At 32.8% G+C, this 18,015-nt stretch overlaps 1 protein-coding gene across 2 annotated transcripts in view; it reads right to left on the reverse strand.

The window, feature by feature from the left end:
- FBXW7 (F-box and WD repeat domain containing 7) overlaps positions 1 to 18,015 on the reverse strand; it is a 109,458-nt gene that overhangs the window by 63,619 nt on the left and 27,824 nt on the right. Inside the window, exon 1 of one of the 2 annotated variants that reach the window (XM_023505938.2) lies at positions 13,081 to 13,839. The exons of the other annotated variant lie outside the window; for it this stretch is intronic. Within the exon in view, the coding sequence (XP_023361706.1) occupies positions 13,081 to 13,227 (147 nt within the window). The 5' untranslated portion in view covers positions 13,228 to 13,839. Of the gene's footprint in view, positions 1 to 13,080; positions 13,840 to 18,015 lie in introns of those variants that run through there. 2 annotated transcript variants of the gene reach the window in all.

Here is an 18,015-nt window from a genome sequence, read left to right on the forward strand (position 1 = left end):
TTTGCAAAGCACTTTATAAATATTACCTCATTTGATCCTCATGACAATCCTGACAGGCAATAGTGCTCATTATCCCATTTTATGGATAAGAAAATTGAAGCAAGAAGAGGGGAAGTGATTTGCTTGAGTCATAAAAGCTATTTAGTATACCTGGACAAATTTGGATTCAGATTTTCCTGACTCCAGGCCCAGTGTTCTAATGTGCCACACTGTTGCCTCATTTATGCTAGTGAGGAAAGAGCTAAATATTTGCAAATTAAATTTTGAGTGAGTTTATATGTAAACTATTTATCTCAAAACTATAGCATTTAACATAATACTGATTATACTGCTTTTGAAGAATTATCAGGTATTATCAGAATTACCAAATTACATTTATTCTAAACTTTATAAGTATTTAAGATTTTCAGCATCACTTTTTACTTTTTCCCTTGAAATTATAATGAATTGTATTAAGCTAAATTATGAAACTGATAGATTAAAGTTTTATACTTCTATTAGTCATATTTCTTAAAAATGAGACCATAACATCTGGCCCTTAGTCAAATGCAAAATGAAGATAAAGCAAAAGATAGTTAAAAACAAGTTTGGAAAACAAAGAAGGGATCAAGGGGGATGAAGGTGCCCTATGTCTAGACTCCATAGTCCCTTTGCTCATCAAAAATTAATTATCCTCTCCACTAAAACAGATACATAATAATATTTAATATTTTCTGATACTCCCAGAATTAAATCCCACTAGATAAATGATTGTACACTTATCTTTCCTGAGTCAAGTAACCCATACCTCTAAGTAAATTTATATTACTTTACAAATTACAAAAAAAATAATCATTTAAAAATTAAACTAAAGTCTGAATAAAGAAATGAAAACATTTTAAAAATTCAGATTCAATACTTCAACATGTTTAACATGTATGAGGAAGCTGCCTGCCATCTAGGGAGGTGGTGAAGGAAGGGAAAAGTTGAACAGAAGTGTTTGCAAGGGTCAATGTTAAAAAATTACCCACGCATATGTTCTGTCAATAAAAAGCTATAATAAAAAAATTCAGATTCACACTTGAAGAAATAGTTTGAAAATATTCAAAAAAAAAAAAAAGATCCCTATTCTTACTGAAATTTTCTTTTGAAACTTCAAGATAAATTTCCTGCTGTTTAATAAATGTTTCATACAACTCAGTACTGAATTCCAAATCTAAGAAAAATCACATGAATAGCCCAACTCTCAAAGAGCTTTTGATATAGCCAGAGCATGTAAACAACAACATAAGATAGGAGATGATCAGCAACAAAATGAGTGGGGGAAGGAGGGGACGGAGAAAGGAGGGAAGAGAAGGAGGCAAAGAAGGTAACACAGTAGTTTGGAGGTAAGGCAGTTGGGCCTTAAGGAAGTAGCATAATTTGGCTAGGTAAAGTGAAGGGAAGGCATTCTAAGGAGGGACAACTGAACAAAAAAGACAGAAAAGATAGGAAGGCCAAAGCATGTTTCTGGCAAACCAAATAAACAAATCTGGCTAGAGTAGAGAGTTTTTGCAAGGAAGACAATACAAATTTAAAAAAATTACAGAGGAAAAAGTTCCTAAAATTAAATTTCATCCTTTTTTAATTGGGGCTGTGACAGGAAAAAACTAAAGAGTTTTTAGGAGATTAATTAAATAATTTACAACTATCTAAGTAACTTTTATACTTGCTGATGATCTATTTGAGGGTGTTCATAACATAGGATTTATGAACTAAAAAAAAAAAAAATGTGTTAACTATTTCAATATAATTGCTTCCCTTTGTAATCCTGTATGGTTTTTGTTTGATGCATGTAAAAACATTATTCTAAGAATAATTCTGAGAAGGGATCCAGAGACTTCAACAGACTGCCAATGGGGGAAGGACTGGTGGTGAACACAATACCAGAGAGGTTCGGAATCCCTAACCTCACTTCAGAATTCCCACACTGCCCGTGTCCATGCTCTTTGTGTGTCCTCAGTCACAGGAGGTGACTGTCAGGAGGTGGGCAGCAGAGTTCATCATCAGTCTTCTGGAATCATGACTGGTCATTGAGCTGTTCAGCATTCTTAAGTTCATCAAAGTTGTTGCCATTACAACATTGTTACCACATACATTATTCCAGTTCTGCTCACTTCACCCTGTATCATCAATTCATACAAGTAATCTTTGACCCAAAGCCTCCTAGCTGTTCCATGAACGAGACACGCCATTTCTCAACCTCCGGCACTTGTCAGGCTGTCCCCATTCCTGGAACACTCTCCCTCCTCCACTAAGATTACTCGTCGTCCTGGTTTCCTTTAAGTCCCAATTAAAATCCCACCTTCTACAGGAAGCTTTCTCCAGGCCCTCTTAATTCCAGTTCCTTCTCTGTTAAAAATTTCCTATTCATCCTTTATATAGTTTGCTTTGTATATGTTTATCTGCTGTCTCTCCCAATCAACTGCAAGCTCCTAAGAACAGGGACTATCTTTAGCCTATTTTTTTGAATCCCCAACACTTAGCACAGCCCCCAGCAGGTGATCGGTGCTTAACAAATGTTTTTTGATTGAGTTCCTCTGAAATTGTCCCTTCTCATCATTTTTAATGGCACAATAATATTCCATTACATTAATATACCACAATATGACCATTCTAGTTGATGGGCATCTCTTTAGTGTCCATCTTTTTATTCTACACACTTAAACATGTATATGCCTTTAAGTAGATATGTGTACATACATATAAACACACAAACATGATATACTCATGAATACAGATGAGCTATCTTGGAACAATAAGACCAGGCCATTAGATCAAAGAAAACATGGCAAGGAGTAAGATGTATTGATGGAAAAAAAAACTAGCGAGCACTTAAAATTCTCAAAAAAAAAAAAAAAAATTATGTTGTCAGCACATAGTGGGCAAAACTAGATACATTTCCATGTAGTTTTTTATTAATGGGACAGCTATACATTATATAAGTAAATGATGGTGCAATCTAGCCTGAAGGCATGAAGATCTGAGTTCAAATCCAAACTCAAATACTAACTAGAAAGTCACAATTTCAATGGGTCTGTTTCCTCATCTGTAAAATGTGAGTAATAACAGCACCTTGTTGTGAGGATCAAATGAGATAATAATTATAAAGCACTTAGCACAGGGCCTATAATATATTAAGTACTACATAAGTGTTAGTTATCATTATTATTATATTTAACTTTAGTATCCATAACAATGTAACTAATTTTCTGATTTATTACATAGTACAAAGTTTCCTGACTACTACACCCACTTTCCCTTAGGTTTCCAAAGATGTTTGACTACTTATATGATCTTGAGGAAATCTCACCAACTATATTATTCAGAATTTCCTGTATTGTTGCAATAGACCCCTTCCTATTTTCTCTTTCCAATCTATTTTCCAAACAGCTGCCTAAAACTGATTCCTCTACTCAGAAATCTTCAATGTGTACACACACATACACAAACAACAACAACAACAACAACAACAACTAAAAGCTGACGTTCAAAGCAGATTGGCAAATTCGTAAATTCTTCTTGGTTTGCACATAAGAATAGTTGTGACCTCTGTTTTAATAATAAGTCAAGAGACATCATTAATATATGAATCTGAAATGAATTAAACAAAAGTCCTTCATAGGGAAATTTTAAAATTTCACAAATTCTACCTCACAAAGAGGACCATATTCAATAGTCAGTATTTCATATATGTAGAAATGTCTTAAGGACTTAAAAAACTTTAATGTTTCAATTTTCAACAAAAATATAGCATTTGTCTTTCTCCATAGGGGCTCCCCTCTTTCCCTTCCTTCACTGCTGCTCAAAATTCCTTTTATTTTCATCCCTTCAGTTTGCCCATACATACCTTTGTAGTCCAATTCTTTCCAGTCCATCTCATTATAGGGATGCTATCTTGCCTCTTTTGAAGCAGCTCAATTCTTGAAGCCCCCATTCTTTCCCCTTAGTGTGTATCTCAAAAGACTATGTGTACTTTTAAGAATCCTCAGGACTGACTTGTTTTACCTCCTTTCTCAGATTGGAAACAGATCCAAATCTCTCAGAGGTAATGGGAAATGCTTGTCAATCCAAATTACAAATCCAAGAATGGCAATCAGTTCTCAGATTTCTATTATAACAATAACTTGAAATATATAAAACTTTACATCTATGACCTCAACTGATTTTCATAATCTTATAAAATGAATGCTATTATTGCCTTATATTACAAATGGGCAAACTGGGCTTCACAGAGATTAACTGACTTTCAGAATCATACAACTGTAAAGTCAGGTTGGTTTAGAATACAATACAAGTAACATTTAAGTGAACCTAAAGCTTCTCTAATAAAATTTCTGTATATTTTAATTTTTAGCATCTTCTCTGATTCTCTAATACCTTCCTTTCCAAATACAGCCCTCCTCTCTCTAAAGAGATAACTTATTTAAAAAAAAAAAAAAATTAAAGGCAAGGGGTAGGAGGAGCAGTTTTATAAAACTAATCAATACGAGATTCAGTTTCTTAAGAAAAAAATTATTTTACTCAGGCTAAATTATCAACAAAAGCCTTATTTTTTTTTTTTAATTATTTAAGTCCCTTTGTTCTAAGTTGATGTTCAAGTAGATGGCCTCATGTCTCCTATATTAAGAAGGTTTTATGTGCTTAAATTGTACTAATCTATCCAGTAGAGCAATCACTATGTGAAGCTGAAACAGTCATTAATATAGGCCTCTAATCAGGGTCAAGATAAAGTTTTGGAATGTGACAATGACTCTCATCTCATTCCTGACATTTCTGTGCTGTCTGGATTAACAGGTAGCAGGCAAAGTAGAAGCTGCTGCTGCCACCTGGTGTTGATTTGCACAGACATTCTTAGCCTGAACCTTATAACTTTTAATTCCATTGGAATTTAGGCGTGCTCTAAGGGAGAGATTCTTTACCTGGGGTTCATGAACTCATTCTAAAAAATTATTTTAATAAATATTTCAATAATCATTTTCTTTTATAATCCTAAGTATTTTATTTTATGTATTTAAAGACATTCTGAGAAGAAGACCATGGGCTTCAGCAGATTACCAAAGAAGTCCTTAACACAAAAATGGTTAAACTCATCTAGTTCTAGTGCTAAAGTACACAATTTGTTTCTGGATGTTTCACCACCAAAAAACAAAAAATGACAACTATAGTCTGTGTTATGATGACGCAGTTCCACCCAACACCTCATTCTGACACTTACCTACTAAGCATCTCATTCCTTTTAAATCATAGAATGATACACATACACAAAAACAAGTCGTGTCCATCACTAATTATGCAAAACTGCATAATTCACTTCAGTGCCTTAGTTTCTTTTTCTGTAAAATTAGGAAGCCATACAAGATGGTCTATGGTAGCTTATCCAGGTATAAGTAAAAGATTACGGAGCACAGGAGGTAGGAAGAAGGAGGGAAGAGAAGAAGAACCCAGTAAATAGAAGACAATATTTATTGAATTCTACTGAAAGAAGGCAAAACAAAACACAGGAAAAGAATCTGTGTTGATAGTTTTAATTGAAAAATGTATATATATATATATATATATATATATATATATATATATAAATGTACACTTTAATATGTGACAATTTTCAATGCTATAAAGTGGCAAATAAATAGCAATAAAGTTGACAATATAGCAGTATCTACAAAACCAAAAAAAATGTTAAGACATGGACTCTTCTTATATGACATAGCTATGATAAAAATGTTAAGATAGAATGCAGTGGTGCTCTAAGAAATATGCCAGCATTCCGGTCAGCTGCTGCAGTTAATGTGAGAAGTAATCTTATGGTGCTGTTTATTAATAGCAACATGCTTAGGGAAAGGCTTACATTTGAACCGCACATACAATGCACTAAACACTCCCAAATGCATAAGTTCAGTAAACAATAAGACTATGAAAATAGAGATTAAAGTATAAAACTTAAAGGAATAATGAAAGAATCAGCCTATCCCAACATTTTAGTTGTTTCATGACAAATAATAAAGATATGCAGAGAACTGTTTCAGTTCAAGTAGTTGGTTTCCCTTAAAGAAACAAAGTTATTTTTTAAAGGGACTTTACTAAACAGTAATACTCTGATTAAAAATCTTCCAAATTACGCTCCTCTCTTTACATGATCATATTAGACAATCATATAAAGATGAGAAAATGCAAAACATAAAATTTTGCGATAGAATCTTTCATTCCTAAAAACCAATAACATTATTCTTTTCTTGAACATCATCAAGAGATTGCTTTTGCTGTAAATTTTATGCCTCCATCTATTCTCTTCCAAGGGATTTAGGGAATATGCAAATAGTAACTCCCTATACATAATTTATTTCACCAGAAATACTGATGGTTGACTTTCCATGTCAAGACTAACTTTGGAGAGGCAAAACTGTTGAAGGGAACTCCTAGTATAAAAATTCCCTTCACCAATGTAGATCACTAGAGTCCTCTGGAATTCTGAAGTATACAAGAATACCTTGGAACACTGAGAAATTAAATAAAGTGCCAGTGCCATTGAGCTATTATATGTCAGAGGGAGAACTTGAAACAAGTCTCCCTGACTCTTGACTCTCCATTAGGCCACAGTGTATGCACTCTTGGATCTATTACAGTACCTACTGAACTTTAAAAAGATTGTAACTAGACCAGTTGCTTTCTGAAAAATGGCCAAATCCTTTTAGTCCTTCTGCAGAATTGGGTCACAATGAGCTGATTAGTTAAACGCTAAAATATTGGACAAATCCTAAAGAAACATAAGTCAAAGCACTAGAGAAAGTCAATTAGCTTAAGATATTTTCAAAGTAAAAATATGCACACAAATTTTTAAGTCATAAAAGCACAATGCATTTAAATATCTCAGAATCAGGACAAAATAAATAATAATTAGGGGATTTTTAAACGTAACTCCCTTCAATGTCATCAAAGCAAACTGTTTTTTAATAATGAACATAAAATGCATCAAAAATCACAATTCCACTGTGATACTAGAATTTTTAAAAGTATCTTAATTTAAATCTTAATCAAAATGTTTCCAATTTTTTTATATTAAAGTTCTAATTGTGCTTCTCTATTCATAACTGCATAACAAAGTAGATATGATACTGCTTTATGAGTCAGGAAGTTTTCGATTCAAATTCTGCCTTCGTGATTTGGGGTAAGTCATTCAATTCCACATCTTGATTTTTTCACCTATAAAATGAAGAGGTTGGACCTGATTGATTCTAGTATCCTTTGCAAGTCTAAATCTATCTAAATATTTTTGCTAAGAAGTATTAACTCAGGTGTAATAAAACTGGGAGAGCATAGTATAAGGCTGGGTAAGATAATACAACCTTAAAAAATATATATATTCCTTTATGACCACTAAGATCTCCCAACTGGGCACAAGTTTTAAGACATCTGCAGTTTACATAAACTTGAAATTTTACCCATCACAGGAGATAATTTTCTAAGCGTATAATGTTCACAGGAAACTTCAAATCAATATACATATATATGTAGAGGTTTTGTTCCAAAATATCATTTCTAAGTCAATTCTTTGAAGGTTAGACTATACTCTCCAAGAGAAAATTAAACTATAGTACCAACTAGATTCTTGAGCTATTTAACTGCAGAGCATCTGAAACATTAATGAAAATAACTGCAAATTATTGTATAAAAGTAATCAAGAAAAATCAGCATACAAGAGTTTTTATTAATTTTGAATGTTGATGCATGAGGGAAAACATTGTTTTATAAAGGAAAACAAGGAGATAAGACTTGTGTCAAGATTAACTTTTGGGTAATTTCAGAGATTTTAGAAGTGGAACATAAGTTCCAAAATGGTAGAGACTGTTTTGTTTCTGTCTTTATATTTGCAGCACATTTTACATATTAAGTGTGTTGTATATGTTTGTCAGTTTGAATAAAAAATGCTGAATTGATGACATCAATTATTTTTATACTTAATTTTGTTTCAAAACTTAAAACTCTGTTGACTATTCTGATCACAATGACTCAAGACAATTCCAAAGGACTGACGATGAAAAAATTCTATCCACCTCCAGAGAGAGAGAGAGAGAGAGAGAGAGAGAGACAGAGAGACAGAGACAGAGAATGAGAACAAAGTGAAGTATAATTTTCTCACTTTATTTTTATTGCTTTTAAAAAGATACAGAAATAAGCTTTACATGATTTCACATCTATAATTGACATCGTGTTACTTGCCATCTCAGGTAAGGGGGGAGAAGGAGGAAAACAATTTATAATTCAAAATGTTTTTTAAAAGCTTAAAACAAACAAATAAATAAATAAGCAGCCCTGCCCTGATTCCCCTGCCTTTATGAGTTTGTTGTTTTTTTCCCATACCAGTATGTTACTAGCACTATTTACCAATTATAATCTTTTTGTTTGGATTTATAAGTGGGAGAGGAATGAAGGTTTCTGAAATATCTAGACAAGAATTGAAAAGATGTTCATAAATAATTCTTTATGAGAAATAAAAGCCTGGGAGTAGGGGACGAATATGGAGGACAGGAAGAGCCATATGAGCCAAGGAAGATAGAGAGATAGTAGTTCCTGGTTTGGTTCCCTAAGTGAGCCACCAAGGAGAACCATTAACTCAAAGACAGCTTGGCAACTGGCTTGAAGGTCTATATTTATATGAAATGGCATAGAAGAGGGACTTCATTCCTCTACCTGCCATCAAAAATTGTTGGCAGTTACCAATTCCACCCACAACATCTCACAACCATAATGTTCTTTCGCTTTCTAGTACAATCATTTCTGTTCTGTGCCTCCCTCATTACCTTTTTTTTTTCCTAGATCACTATGATATCTTTCTAACTGGTAGCACTTACTCCATTTTATTTCCTCTAGACTGATTGATTGAATAATGAATGAATGAATCAAAAGGCATTTATATGCTTAATATGTACCAGGACATTGTGCTAAAGACTGGGGAAAAGTAAGCCAAGATAGTCCATGATGTCAAGCTGATTATAGTCTTAAACAAGAGGACAACATATATAACGACAAAGTGGCCAAGGAGGAATGTTCTAAAGAGGTAACTCAAAGGGATTAGCAATTTGACAACTGACTGAGACACATTTTTCCCCCCAGAAATGGCAATTCCATTTATTTATTTATTTGCTTCCTTGTTTAATTATTTGCTGTCTTCAAATAGGATATGGCAGAAAGATGGCCAGGAAGTGGTGTAGTGACTCAGAGGTCCAAGTTCCCAGAGTTAGCACTTGAGCCTATAGACATGAGGTAGAAGTTGGGTTCAGGCAGAAAAGCATGGAGAGGATCCATTTCCCCCATCACCACTCACTAATCTTCCTAATGCATTATTCTGCTCAAAATAATTCCCAATTCAAGGCTCATTGATTACCCATGGCCTCAGGAAGTATAAATAATTGATTCTGCTATTTGAGACACTTTATCCCTGCACCAACCTCCCTTTCCGACTTTACCTTGTACTACTACTTTCCTTCCTATATTAGGTTCCACTGGTCTGCCCTCAACCCCCCACTGTCAGTTCATATTTTATTTATTCTCACATTTTCTAGTTGGGGACTCCCTTTATAAGGGACATGGGCAGGCTGAAGTTGGAATCAGAGTCCAAGGACAGATTTGCTGCTCTTCTATTAAGCCTTCCTTCACTACCTGCCAATCTCTGAAGTGACAACTCACATTCTCACACTCTCATCTTCTCCCTATACTCCATTATTCCACTGGATGTTATTTCTTCCTTATATAATGCAGTCACTTTCAGAAATGATTCAGAACAGATTTTTTTTTTTAATCTCCTGTGTTTAATATGGTATCCTCAACCTCGTACATCCTTAAAGAATATATATATATATATATATTTAATTATACTATGTTTAAGGAAGTTTCATGTATGTGTATGTCTCTAGATATTAGCCAGTCCACAGCTTTTACTGGGCTATTTAAAAGTTATATCTCTATAGCTTAGGGAATGTCTTATGATAAACAGTGTGTGTGTGTGTGTGTGTGTGTGTATTTCACATAATATAAGGCTTTTAAAATTGTCTTTAAACTATCAATTATTATTTTATTCACATATTTCCTTCTTTGGCCAGCTCAGACAACACAATGAAGGGTCCAATAAACTCCAAGCCCCTGTGCTGAGGGATCAGTATGCCCCACCCACCTTCCTTGGCCATCCTCCTCACGTTGGCAGGAAATGATGCTGATGCCTCTACTACGCATTTAGTACATGATTCATGTCCAAGGGCATATGAAACACTAAAGGGCAATATTCATCTATAAACTATGGCAGTTGGCTATTTCTTTACTTCAAATATATAGAGAGAGAATAATCGGTATTTACCAATTTTTATTCAACATCAATATTTAATTATACATTTTAATATATTATTCAGAATACTTAAGGAAAATATGAAGTAAAAATATAGTTTTACTTTTAAAAAAGAAAATACTACTAAAATTAGCACTAATAATAAATTAGCACTAAGAAACATGCTGAGTATACACCTACATATTATACTATCAATTTATCATGACACTAAGATTATAAATTTCATGAAATTATTTTTCGAAGTGAAAATAATTAAGACTGTAGTTGTTATAGTCTGGTGTATTTTTTTAAATGTCATAGCATTAACCTTTACACTAGTCATTTCAAATATTGTTTGATTTAAACTATTAAAGAACACACTAACATATGTTATAGTCCAAGACAATTCAATCTTAAGAAACTTTAGTGTTTAAATTTATCATACTAATTTAACAACAGCACCCTACATAATATTACTCTCGAAACACCCTCCAAATTATAGATGGTAATGTTTTGTATACTGAGAGCATTTATAGTAAACTAAGAAAAATAGAATATATACATTTGAGGTTTTTTTTTTTTCATTTAAAGAGTTTAAGGGAAAAAAAAAAAAAAAAAAACTTGAACAAAAGAAAGTCATTCAACAATGAACAGTCTGATATAACCAGAAGCAAAGACATAACTAAATAATATTAGCATACTGCCCCCTGTAATGCTAATACTCACAGATTTTAAATAACACAGTAGGCATTAATCAATTGGGAAGCAAACGAAAAGTATATTCTACACATTCAAATGTCAGTTTTATTATTTATATTAGCTCAATAATATTGCTAAAACAAGATTATCATCTATATAGTATTAAGAAAAGTTAAATGGGACCCTTCAGCAGCAATACCTTTGTATAAATACTTAGAATTACAAAGTTAGTTCTCACTAAAACAATTTCTGAATCCTAAAAAAAAGTTTAAATCTCATCTTCTAAACTTAGTTAAAAAGGTATAGCATGAAAGGTTGATTTGTGGAGCTTTTTAAAGAGACAGCACTAACAAGTATTATACATTCAGAGGCAACAATGCTATCTCATCAAAAACTTTCAAGAATATTTTAATAAATGCACCAAACACACCCAAATTTAGGAGGTCAGAAAACTTACATAATAATGAAATATATCATATAGCCTTTAAAAAATATATTTACCAAGGAAAAAGAAAAACAAATTTGCTGGAATTTCAATTCTAGAAAACAATCTTTTATTTTCTTAATTTGGCATGATAATTCTGTGAGTTTTACACAGTATAAATTTTTAAACTGATAAATTTATTATGATCTGAAACTTATGAGAAGCTTTCATACTTAAAATACAACAGTGGTACTCATTTAGTAGACACAGTATATTAATAACTTCTTATATATTAATATATTATAGTATATTAATAACATATTGACATGATAACATATTAATACATTAATAGACATAGTATATTAATAACTCCATAGCAATAACTTCTGTTAGAATAAGCAAGAAAGAAAGAATAACAACTTCTTCAGAGAAACATAGCAATACCAGAATGGGGAATGTGGCAAGTTGTAATATCTGAATCCATTTAAAATGTTTCAAACTATATGTATAAAATATTTTAACTTTGTTTTAATATGGTTCCCACAAGGCAAAACAAGGTTGGAAAAAGGTAAAAAACAAAAACAAAAACACAACACTATACTTCTTAACACATACTATGTGTGTATATGTATGTATGTAAGTGTATATAGACTTAAGGGAAATATGCAAAACTGAAGAAAGAATTTATTAGAACAGAAAAAGGATTCTTAGGAGTTTGTTTTATTTCTAAATACAAAAAGGATCAGAACTTGGAATTATTATAGTCAAACATCTACATCAATTCTACCCAGCTAAGCTCTCTTGTTGAAAATTTTACTGATTAAGTATATTTGGGGCCTAATAACTTATACCACAGAAAGCTCTGATGGTAAAAAGCTAAGATGAAAATAAAATTGCCATACTAGTTATGATTCCAAAAAAATAATTATTAAGTTGTTATATCGCTTTTAAAAATCATAGCTTCAAAGACACAAATAATAATATGAGGGTTACTAACAAAATAGCATAAATCCAATTCTGCAGTTACTTTAACAGTTCAGAATTGTCTATATATAAACTATATCACAACTTCCACAGAATAACATACTATTTTTATTTTCTACAACAGCAAAAAAAAAAAAAAAAAAAATTCTATTAATTCTAAATTCTATTAATTCTATTATTTTTTTTCAATTCTTGAATTTAATGTACACAGTTCCAAATATTTGGTTCCTAGAAAATCTTTTTAGGTACCAAAACTGTACTTCCCATGTGCAAAAATATAGCATTTAATATTCTTATTTTTCCCCTACCAAAAGAATGAGAAAACTGAATAATTTTTCTTTTTTTGTATTTACTTCTTAAGATTTCAAAATGTACAATTAGCAGTTAGTGCAGTTTCATGATCCTTACCACATAAAAACAAATATAGACACCTCCAAAAAAACATGGATCATTATACTCTCTCCCTCTCACCCCAACTATGAAATAATCTAAACATTATAGAATGATTTGACATGATTTCAAACACATAAGTACTCTGATTTTCAAAATTCTGTAATGGTGTGCTAAACCAATTTTTGCATGTTTTCTTTTTAAATACTCATTACATGATGATATTTTACAACCTTTCCAGACTTACCCGTCTCCGGCAGAAGGGAAGGCCCTGGGCAATGATGCTAATGCTAAAAATCTTCATCACAGTTTGGTGAGGTAGAGGCTCTTTTGGATTTTTGAGATCAACAGGAACCAAGCCATTGTTTATAGTAGTTTTTCCTAGTTTTGACATTTTAAAAAACTGATAGTTGTTGATCACTTTATATATAACTCTGGTACATTGCTAGGTCCAGTAGTAACCAAATAAAAATATTTCTTGAAATGAAAATAAAAGTTAAGAACCCAAAGCCTGCTGCTTATGTCTTTCAAACTTCTCCTCCTAATGTCCTGACCTGTCTGCTGCTTGGTAAAGTGCAAACTATCCTAGAATAGCCAGGAATTATAAACGACTGAAATGAAAGCAGTCTGCTCCTGCCAGTCAAACAGCTGGTAGACCTCCCATGCAAAGTCAGTAAAGCACATGCACAGAAAGCTATACTAAATTGCAACGTCCACCTTCTAACATGACAACTATGAACCAGAGTTTTTCTTAGAAAATTTAAGATCTTTCTTTGCCAACATCTGGAAACCGAATTATACTAAAACTGAAAAACATTTAAAGAACACTTTAAAAACTAATCAGAGGTGCACTAACTGAAGCAGCACAGTGGATGGTGGATTTGAATGAAGTCAGGGGACCTGAATTTGAATCCTGGCCCTGGCGCTTTATATCTGGGAATACGAAGCAAAGCATTTCACATCTTTTTGACCTCGAGTTTTTTCAACTGCAATATGAAAAAAAAAACAAAAAACAAAAAACAAAACTGAATGACCTCCAAGACTCCTTCTAGCTCTAAATCAATGATCCTACTCGTATGAACACACACAGATGCAGAAATTCTGTAGGCTAGTAGGAAGAAAGCTAGATTTAGTGTTAAAGGGGCTGGGTTCCACTCTGAGCACCAGCATTTAGGTGCTCTTAAAATTGTGAATAAGTAATTTGACCTAAGCCTCTCATCATACTAATGTCACAGGATTGTTATGAAAGAACTTCATAAAATACAGAGCATTATAATGTAAAGTAATATATATGTGTATATATACATCCATGTGAATAGATGTTTGTATATACATAGATATGCAAACTATATATTTATATTAATGTGTCAATTGATCAGGTTAATTTAGATGAAAGTTCATAATGAAAACCATTATCTAAATTTTAGGGCATGATACTGAACCTACTCCAATGAGTATGAAAATTTGATATTTACATACTCTCTCTTCATATAGCAATTTGTTTTGTTTTGTTTGTTTTTTTTTTGTTGTTGTTTTGTTTTGTTTTGCTGAGGCAATTGGGGTTAAGTAACTTGCCCAGGGTAACACAACCAGGAAGTGTTAAGTGTCTGAGGTCACATTTGAACTCAGGTCCTCCTGACTTCTGGAGGGCCAGTGCTCCATCCACTGCACCAACTAGCTGCCCCCATATATACCAATTTTATAAGCACTTATAATAAGCAAAGCACAATAAATGTTATCTCATTTGATTCTCACAAAAAATCTGTGGGGTAGGTACTAACAAATTCCATCATTTTTATCTATGAGGAAACTAAGGCCAAGAGATTAAATAATTTACCCAAGTTCACATTAATAATAAGTATCTGTGGTATGATTTTAAACTCAGATCTTCCTTATGCTGTCTAGCTCTGTACCCACCAGCTGTTAACACCTCATTCATGCTATTTAGGGGGAAAAAAATTCCATTAAAACATACTTAATACAGATAAAACGTGTTGTTTTTTGTTGTTGCTGCTCAGTTGTGTACAACTCATGACTCCATTTTAGGTTTTTTTAGAAGAGATAATGTAGTGGTTTGTCATTTCCTTCTCTGGCTCATTTTATTCATGAGAAAAATGATAAGAAAACAGGGTTAAATGGCTTGCCCAAGGTGATAAAAACTAGCCTCTAAACTCAAAGAGTTTTAAAGACCTTTCATATTACAGATGAAGAAACTAAGATTCAGGTGAAATATGACCTGAAAACATATGTCTGGTTAGAACTGGGGTTCAAACCAAATTTCTAAAGTCAATGCTTTCCCCTCCATCTCTAGAAATAACAATACTACAAAAGATGCATGTTTACATTGCACCCAACCAATGTGACTATATATCAAATCAGGGAAGTATGAAAGTGGAAGAGTAGTAGAAGCTTGAGTTTCAAATATCCCATCTGCTACTTGCTACCTGTTCTATCTTGGTAAAGTCCTCCCACCTTGTTGGAACTCTTGTTTTCTTGTCAGTAAAATATATTTTCCATCCTTTCCAGTTTTAGATGTATAATCAACTATTCCAATTTGCACTGAAACAAAAATTACCCTCTTAATATTCTCAGCCTTGACTTGATGTTGCTCAGAGACAAGTATCCCATCTTCTAAGACAACCTCCCCTCCTCCCCCCAATTACATTTCTGGACATTCCCTAAATGCAAGTGAGATTATCTTTTTTGACTTAAATCTGGTTCATTCAGTTGATGCTGACAATTACATTAGTAGTGAGTACCAGTCCTGCTTTAGAAGCTTAATAGCGAGCCAATCAATCACTTAACAGTTATCAACTCAGCTTTCTTCCTCTCTAAAATGGAGATAATAGCTCCTACCCTCCAAAGGTTGTTCTCAAACTCAAATGAAATAGTAAATAACAGATTCTTTTATTAATTGATATTTTATGGCAGGTTCCTTTGCAACTACATAATGATGTAACAAATATGGCTACTTGATCATATACTGCAAGATTTTTCCAAGCTCTCGAGAATGATTTTAATTTTCAATGATGTATTATAAAATTCCTTTAAAAAAAAAAACTTTGACAAGCATTTATACATATATATATATATATATATATATATATATATATATATGAAACTGAATCCTCAAAGTGGCAAAATTAAAATTGGGAATAAAAGCCTTTTCATCACTCATTTCCCTGAGATCAGGTCATACTAAAAAAGCAGTTCTGATTTAAAATTACTTTTTATATTTGCAAAAAATTAGTACAGAAAAAACTAAGGAGAAAAAAAAAACAGATAACAAAGCACATGTGTGATATATACATTGTGTTATATAAAGGAGGAAAAGTCCACAACTTTTAAGTTTCAGTGGACATAAGGGAGGAGAATAAGAATAACTTGATCTTAACTAATAGAAAATTTAAATTATATTAACTAGCTAACAACTGCCCTCAACTGGATAGAATCAAGTACTGCAACTCTAGGAAACAAAAATTAAAATTAAATTGATTCATTTCTGACCATTTACTTTTACCTACTAGAAGTCTTACACTTATTGGAGGGGTAAGGGTGTAGGGAATAGAGGGTGTGTGCGTGTGTGTGTGTGTGGGTGTGTGAGAAAGAGAGAGAGAAAGAGAGACAGAGACAGACACATAGAGACACACACACAGAGAGACAGAGAGAGAAAGAGACAGACAGACAATGAAGCTATGCAGACAAAGTGAGTTTTATTTTTCCCCTACAAGTTTGGACTCCCAAACACTACTACATCAGAACATTATTACTGAAACAAAGCAAGTGAACAGGTAGGGAAGGCTTGTTAACAGTGTTATAGAAAGTGGAATAAATTAAGTAAGTATTAAAATACTACTTTGATTGGCATTATACAAAACCAGTTTTGAACAACTACTTAAACCTCAATAAATTAGATGGCTAAAAGGCGATAGTTATTTTAATGGCATGACCAAGTTCCCCAGAAGATAGTCCCAAAGTAGCCAGTACTGCTTACTGAGAGCTATTTCACCTTGAGTTGTGCCAGGGTTATATCTTGAGGGTATATCTTGAATTTGTTTGGAAGAAATGGTGTTATTTTACTACAACTCCTTAATATCAATATTAGACCTTTGGCATAAGCTTAAATTCTGGGTAAAAAACAAAACTTTTGCTTTACTTTTTAAAACTTCTTTGTCCTTCAATTAATTATGAACTACGTATTTTTACCAGCTACCATTTGTAATGCACAGGTTATCCTTCAGTTGTCTGTGTGTGTGTGTGTGTGTGTGTGTGTAGAAAAAATGATTTTTTAAAAAGTGTTGACTTTGATTTATTTTACTATCCCAATAGTAGGCTGAAGAGTTGAGATTTAAGTGAGGGAATTTTAAAAAAAAGGTAGAGCTATAATTTCACCATTATAGGGAGCTCTAGGGAAGAACCTTTCATTACCTTCTATTATCATTATCTACCAATGTAGTATCACAACTTTTCTGTAACAAAGTCTTAGAAATCAATCTTAGAACTTGAGTGACTTGACTAGAGCTCCACCACCAGTATATGGAACACAGGATTTCAAATCAAGTCTTCCCTTCTTCCCCACTCCTAAGAACAGCTCTCTATCTACTCTCCCAAGATACTTTTAAATGAGAAGATCTGGCAAATAGTTTTGCTACCAAGTTTAAGCATCCTCAAAACTAGCTCATTAATTACAATCTTCAAAAACTCAACACTACAAATTTTTTCATCATAAAATAAAATCCCAAAACATATAAGTAACCAATATCAGTTCTAGAGTTCAATACCAACTCTTGGTATGAGAAACTTTCAAGAATAATAGAGCAGATGGGATAAGCATGGCAAAACCCTCAGCTTAAGAAAACATTGCACTATCTATGCTAAAGGAAAAAGTGATCTCAAAGTATGGCCATTATTTGAGAAGCAATATAGATAATAAAAAATGTCCCTACGCAGCACATTCTGTATGCATTTTCATATCTATTCTGAGAGGTAAACAACTAGTATTATTAGTCCCATTTTACAGATGAAGATATTGGGGATTTAAGAGGTCAAGTGATATGCTCGTGGCCATATAATTTTAGAAGCAGGATTTAAACCCATGTTTCTTCTCAATGGCCCGTAGTCCTTTCACTGCATTATGCTGCTTTTCCTAATTTCAGCTGACATATTTGTAGCCCTTTAATGT

Source organism: Sarcophilus harrisii, chromosome 6, assembly GCF_902635505.1.
Source record: "Sarcophilus harrisii chromosome 6, mSarHar1.11, whole genome shotgun sequence".
NCBI lineage: Eukaryota > Metazoa > Chordata > Mammalia > Dasyuromorphia > Dasyuridae > Sarcophilus > Sarcophilus harrisii.